At 55.5% G+C, this 6,000-nt stretch overlaps 2 protein-coding genes across 4 annotated transcripts in view; one reads left to right on the forward strand and one right to left on the reverse strand.

Moving 5' to 3' along the window:
- SERPINE2 (serpin family E member 2) overlaps positions 1-963 on the reverse strand; it is a 23,908-nt gene extending 22,945 nt beyond the window's left edge. For all 3 annotated transcript variants that reach the window (XM_075417855.1, XM_075417854.1, XM_075417856.1), the window contains exon 1: positions 883-963. The gene's annotated coding sequence lies outside the window, so the exon portion shown is untranslated. The remainder of the gene's footprint in view (positions 1-882) is intronic.
- The window catches only part of LOC142361095 (uncharacterized), an 8,533-nt gene extending 3,183 nt beyond the window's left edge, over positions 1-5,350 (forward strand). Inside the window, exons 2-5 of the mRNA XM_075417852.1 lie at positions 222-388; positions 1,938-2,060; positions 3,390-3,538; positions 5,005-5,350. Coding sequence (XP_075273967.1) covers positions 222-388; positions 1,938-2,060; positions 3,390-3,538; positions 5,005-5,323 — 758 coding nt within the window. The 3' untranslated portion in view covers positions 5,324-5,350. The remainder of the gene's footprint in view (positions 1-221; positions 389-1,937; positions 2,061-3,389; positions 3,539-5,004) is intronic.
- The last annotated feature ends 650 nt before the right edge of the window (positions 5,351-6,000 follow it).

Consider the following 6,000-nt stretch of genomic DNA (forward strand, 5'->3'; position numbering starts at 1 on the left):
CACTAAGGCCTCTACTCCATGAACAGCTATTCCCGAGGTTTAAGGCAAACCTGACATTTTAACACCTACTCGCTAGGCACAACGGTATCTCCAAGGGTTTTGTTCCACTGTGAAGATCCTCCCGCGCTGCACAACCTGGAGCCAAGACACCGCACACCACCTTAACCAGGAGGCAAAACGCCCTCTCCCGAGGCGTACCTCGCCTTCCCAAACCCTCCCAGCGCCCCGGGCGAGCACCGCGCTCCCGCCTCGCCAGGAAGGGAGCCGCGGGCAGGGTTTCAGCTGCCCGGCTCCCGCTCCGGCGCACGGTCCGAGGCCACCCGCGCTGCCCGGACCCTGCTTCAGTAACAGAACACGGGCACCCCTTCCTCCCCACACCGCAGCGCCTGTAAGTACTTCTCTCCCGTCTCTCTCTCACTCGGTATGCGAAGCTAACCCCAGCTACCAACTGAACCAAGAGCCGCCTCCACGTCCCCGGCCCCCGGGACGCAGCCGGTGCTCGGGGAGCGGCGTGGGGGACGCCGCGGCCACGGGGCCCGGGAAGGAGCCGGCGGCCGGGGCGAGCAGGCGCTCCCGCAGCCCTGCAAACCCGCTTCTCGCGGGGGGCAGAGCCCTCCCCGCCCTCAGACCCCCACCCAGCGGGAGAACCTCACCGCGCCAGCAGCGCCCACGCACCCGGCGCCGAGGAACCCGCCGGCGCCCGGGGCAGCGCGTCCCCATCCACCACCGGCGGCCCCGCGGCTGGCAGCGGCGAAACTTTTGGGTTCCCCCCGCGGAGCCCGCACGCCGCCCCGGCCCCCTTTCCCCTTCCCCTTCCTCCGGGCGCCGAGCGGCTGCCCCGGCCCAGCCCTCCCCGCGGCACAGGGGCCGGCCCCCGCTCACCTCCCCCGGCGGCTGGCTGCCCGCTCCCGCCCCGGCAGCCGCTGCACCGCGCCGCTCAGCCGGAGCGCGCCCGCGGCGCCGGCCTTTATAGGGCCCGCGGCCCGCCCCGCCCCGCCCGCCCGCCCCTCCGCCGCGCCCGCGGCCGCCCGCCCGCCCCGGGGCAGAGCTGCCGGCGGCCGCCGCTGCGGGGCGGGGATGGGGCTGCGCTGCGGGGCGGGGAGCGCCGGCCGGCCCCGAGTCCGTCTGCGGGGAGCAGCCCGGCCTGCCCGCCGTGTGCCGGCCGCCCCCCATGGCGCCCGTGGCACCGCAGGGCCCGTCGTGCCGGGCGCGGCCGGCTGCGTCCCCTCGCCCCGGGGTGTCCGGCGTGCTGCGCCCCTGCCCCGGCCGCCCCGCCGTCCCTCCCGAGCCCCAGCGGCAGCTCTCGCCCTTCTGCCCGGCCGCGGCGGGCAGAGGGGGGAGCGGAGGCAGCCGTCACGGTGCCCACGGGGCAGGGCCCCGCCGGGCAGCGCCGCAGGCGAGGCCGGGGGCAGCGAGGGGACCGACCACCGAGGCCAAAGGCCGCCACGGGGGCCCCGCTTGGCCGCGGCGGCGTGGAGGGCCAGAGGGTCACGGCCAAAGAGGCGCCTCCTCACGCCACCCCGGGCCCCCCACGTGCTGCCCACGCTCGGCGGGGACCGCTGCACCCACGGCCCCCTGCGCCGGGGCTTCAGCTGCCGCACGCCGCGTCGGGGCCAGCTGAGGGAGGCGAGCTGCCGCTGCGGTGCAATGGCGTGGGCACGGGCCTGGCAGCGGGGCAGGACGGCGGGTAATCCTGGGAGGACACAGGTGAAGCTTCGCACCCACGGACAGCCCGCGAAGCACGAGAGGGAGTTTCCGCTGTTCCCTGGCTGCTGACAAGGCCAGGGAAAACGCCGCGCCTTGGTCCGGCACGGGACAACACTGTCTCGTTAAGTCATCCCTTCTGAGCCTGTTTTCCCAAAAATTCCTCATGCGTGGTGCAGTCCAGCTTTGAAGAAACAGGAGAAGTATGCAATAAACCACGTTTCTTCCCTCAGGAGTTTGGACTTCTCCGGATAAAAGAACAAACAACGAACCAACCCATCTCCTGGCACGAGCTGGAGCAGCAGCGGTGGCGGCCGCTGCCAGGCTTTAAGGTGGAGAGCCTTGTGTCCGTCGAGGTGGGCTCTCCCTGTGGAAACCGAAGTGCTGGCGGGTGGGGGGAGGGAGGTGGCAGGGCATGGCGGCACATGGAGGCGAGGAGCTCAGCCTCAGCCAGAGCGGGAGGAGTTTGGCCGAGACACGGGGCTGGCACCAGCAGGCTGGGCTGTTCAGGAACGGTTTCTTCATGGGCAGTGCCAGCTGAGGTGGACAATTCTTAGGCTATTTACTAACTAGCTCGATTTTGCTATTTTAATTAAAAATTGTCTTCTTTTCCTCTTCCCAAAATGCTTCATACCATAATTTCTACAAACACAGATCCGTTTCGGAGTTGAGAGTAGAGATGAATTAAAACCATCACCACCACCCCCACCACAACCCACCTTTTCCATGATTTTTCACATTATCAGGGACAACCTCTGAGTATCCATTTTCTCTCACGGATGAAGACAAAAAGTTATGTAGACCATGTCAGATCTCCTGCCCAACTGCTTGACATCATGAAAACCACATGGAAAAATGTTGCTGAGTGGTTTTAGGAGCCTTTTGGTACAATCTGGCTTATGGAAAGGAGGCAGAAGAGCCAGACCATGACTAGGCAGCTGCACCCAGATCTTGGGGCAAGAATCCTGCCTCTAGTCCGAAAGGCTGAAGACCTAAGCCAGCAGCCAAGGCCCCAAATGCCCTCAGCTTGGATCCAAACCTATCCTTTGCAGGTGCAGACTTTGTAGTCTGTCCAGTAGAAACAGGACAGGGGTAGAGGCAGTTGGGTTCCAAATAAACTACTGTAGGCTCGGTTTTGATGACATCCAGTTTGGCCAGCACAGTTCCAATCCAGTGAAACTGGAGCTGAAGAGCTGCAGCCAGAAGGCAGTTTTGGTCCTCCCCTGTCTTGTTGCCGCATAGCCCAGAGCTAGAAACTGAAGTAGCTGTGGGCAACCAGCTCCCACCCAGGCAAGAAATCACTGTTTCTCCTTGTTAGCAAATGGTTTAAGTGATCAAATTTGTGCCCATTAAACAGTTAACTAGTCACACTTTTTGGAAAGCGTGAGGCTTCGCATCTCTTAAGCGCTTAGCATCAGCAAAGGACTCCTTTGTGGAAATTCAAGCATCAGGCAGAACCAGGTGAATTCAAGAGGAGTTTGGGGTTAAGCTGTGTGAGATTGGCCCACCCATCCTAACAGCTGCCAAAAGGGGAGCACTACCATCCCCTCCTTGTTCCCTTACCCCTCTGAGGGTCTCAGGGCCTCACTAGCTCTGCTGCTTGCCAGGCCCTTATGTGACCCATCTAATCCTGGCAGGGAAAAGAACCCAACACTGAGATTTTATTCTGAATTTATTCTCTGCAGGAGCCTTCTGAGGGACTTGATGAATGCTGGAGCCACTGGAACAACAAAGCGGCCAGGCCCACGGCAGCCAGGAGTGAGACTGGCTTAAACTGCTGGAGAAACTCAGCCACAGGAGGCATTGCAGTAAGATCTAGCGTAGATTCCTTTAGGTGGGTGCGAGTTGGATACACTTGGTTGCTACTGGAATTAATTTCATAGATAAGTAGCTATGCACAGAGATTAAAGATGCGTGCATGAAAGCAAAATTCACTGACAAGCTGCATGTGCTGTGAGGCTGTACTTAAAAGCACAAAGGTTCTTCAGATGGTATCTCACCTTAGGAACGGCAGATTTCAAGCCGTACACCAAGTTGCTGATGAGGATACAGGAAATCTCATCCATTTTTTCCACTTGAAGCAAAACATTTCTTCCCACAGAGGGAAACGTTGATGTTTCCCTCTATGATTTAGACTTAAAGAGGAAGCTGACAGGCAGGCAGAAAGTCGCGGTGAAATAGAAAAACAGTCTCCAACACAAACAAGCCTAAGCTTGACAAAATAGGCTGCAGTTTTGACAAGTAGCTTAGGAGAAGACTAAGGCGGAGGCCCTTAATGAAAACTGCGGCCTTTTGAGGCCAAAAATTTTAGAGCACCATTTCTCAAGCAGTTCAGATTGGAAATCCTATATTAAAGTGCAAGAAACTTCATAGTTCCCATACATGTTTTATAAAGCTAAAGTGAAAAATTATGGTAAAAGTGATAAGCCTATAGAATTTATTGTTGCATGTACGGTTTTGACAGGTTGCCAGGAGGATGGTGTTGCTGTATGGAGAGTGGAAGAAATGACATTTTCTTTGCTTTAGACTGTTATAAAATTTTCAGTGCTTTACAAGCCCCCAGATGGTTTTTATAACCCCTTCAGGGGTTGCAGCATATTGACTGAGAAGTACTGATTTATATAGCAAACTCCACTCTCTTCTCATTGCTGGCAAAAATTACTGCTTTGTATATGTGTATACACACAGTGGCTGAATATAAATAAAAGCCCAACAAATAACGTGATCTGAGGCAAAATCCACCACCTGGCAGTACATTAACTAGGATGAAATTTCCCTAAATTTACACTAGTGTAAATAAGAGGAATATTTGGCCCTAAATCTTTTAGGTGAGCTCTGGATTGAGGATTAAAAAGTTTGTACTCTGTTTCACCCTGCAAACACAGCAGATATTGCTGGCTGCTTTTATTGGTGGCAGGAATAGGGAAACATTTCCGATCAACAATTCTTGTGTTTATTTATTGGCTTTCACTGTGTTCATCTGAAGTGCTTTAACTAGAAAGTATCGGTGACTTGGGTCATAGCAAGCCTGCGATGGAAACACCAGAGCAGTATCTTAGCACCTCAGGATGAGCGACTCTGAAATGCTTTGCCTGTAGCGAATAGACAACTGGAGCAAACAGCATGTCCAGTTTTTATTTTATTTTTGGAAGACTACTGGATTCATCTATATTTTGTTTAGCCAGTTGGGTGTAAGACAATTGTTGTTGGCTTCCTAAAGTATGTTGAAATCCAGCAGTGGACCATGAAGAGCTCGCATGCCAAGAGTGACTAAACCTGTGCTTTTGCTCTTGCCCACAGGTCCTGCACAATCAGGGCGGTGCGTGGCTCGCTGGATGACCTGACTCTGGCCGCTGCTGAGAGCGCCAGGGTACAACATGTCGTGGTACCTGGTGCTGTGCTCCAGCACACAGCCGGGAAGGGGACAACGCTCCGTGCATTCCGTATCTCAGGAGTTAGGTGGTCGCTCAGAACACGGAGAGTGCGATTTCAAATCCACGGAAGGCAGGAGAGAGTCTGGTGTTCCCAGGAGAGGTTTCTAGCCGCCCTGTCTGAGGCTTTTCTGGAGCAAGGGAGAGCTCTTCAAGTCTTGTGTTGGTGCCTTTCTACTTTGCATTAAAGAATTAAAAATGCATTTGATCAGGCAGAAGGAAAGGAAGAGCATTGCACCGTAGCTTCGTATTTAAGTCATCCTTTGGGAAGGTGGAGACTGCAGTTCCACTCCCGGCTTGCAAGGCAGAATACTTTTGTATTTTACATTAATCAGCCAGTGGATAAAATACATGAACAACCCTTAGGCCGGGCAGAAAATTTAACTGACAGCCTTGTCCTCAGCATCCCCGCTGCTCCTTTGCATTGTAGTACCTCGGTCGCTTCTTGGAGCTGGGCCTTAACCCGTGCCCCATAGCTCCACACAGATAAAAGCAGAACCACTGCACTAAACTTTCTGACAGTTTTCAATATGCAGATTATAAAACCTTTAGTTCACAAACTAGTTCAAGGCGTGCACACATCTCCCAGCTCCCTCAGCCCCCATCTCAGCTGAAGCCATCTGACACTAACATTAAGAGAAGGCAGTGAGCTGCTTCCAGATTACCTTGGATTTGTGTGGATTTGGGGCTAAGCCCCATCAGCGAAGCTGCTGCTTAAGCTTTTGCATGCTGTGTTTAAGTTGTAGGACCCAAGTGACCAGAGCTGGCAAAGTTGTGTTGTTGGTTCAACTATTGCTACTCACTTGGAGAGCTGTGAAAAGAGCAGGCAGCAGAACAGCTCCAGACCTGAAAGGCGGCAGCGAAG

This window comes from Opisthocomus hoazin, chromosome 4 (genome assembly GCF_030867145.1).
Source record: "Opisthocomus hoazin isolate bOpiHoa1 chromosome 4, bOpiHoa1.hap1, whole genome shotgun sequence".
Classification (NCBI taxonomy): Eukaryota; Metazoa; Chordata; class Aves; order Opisthocomiformes; family Opisthocomidae; genus Opisthocomus; species Opisthocomus hoazin.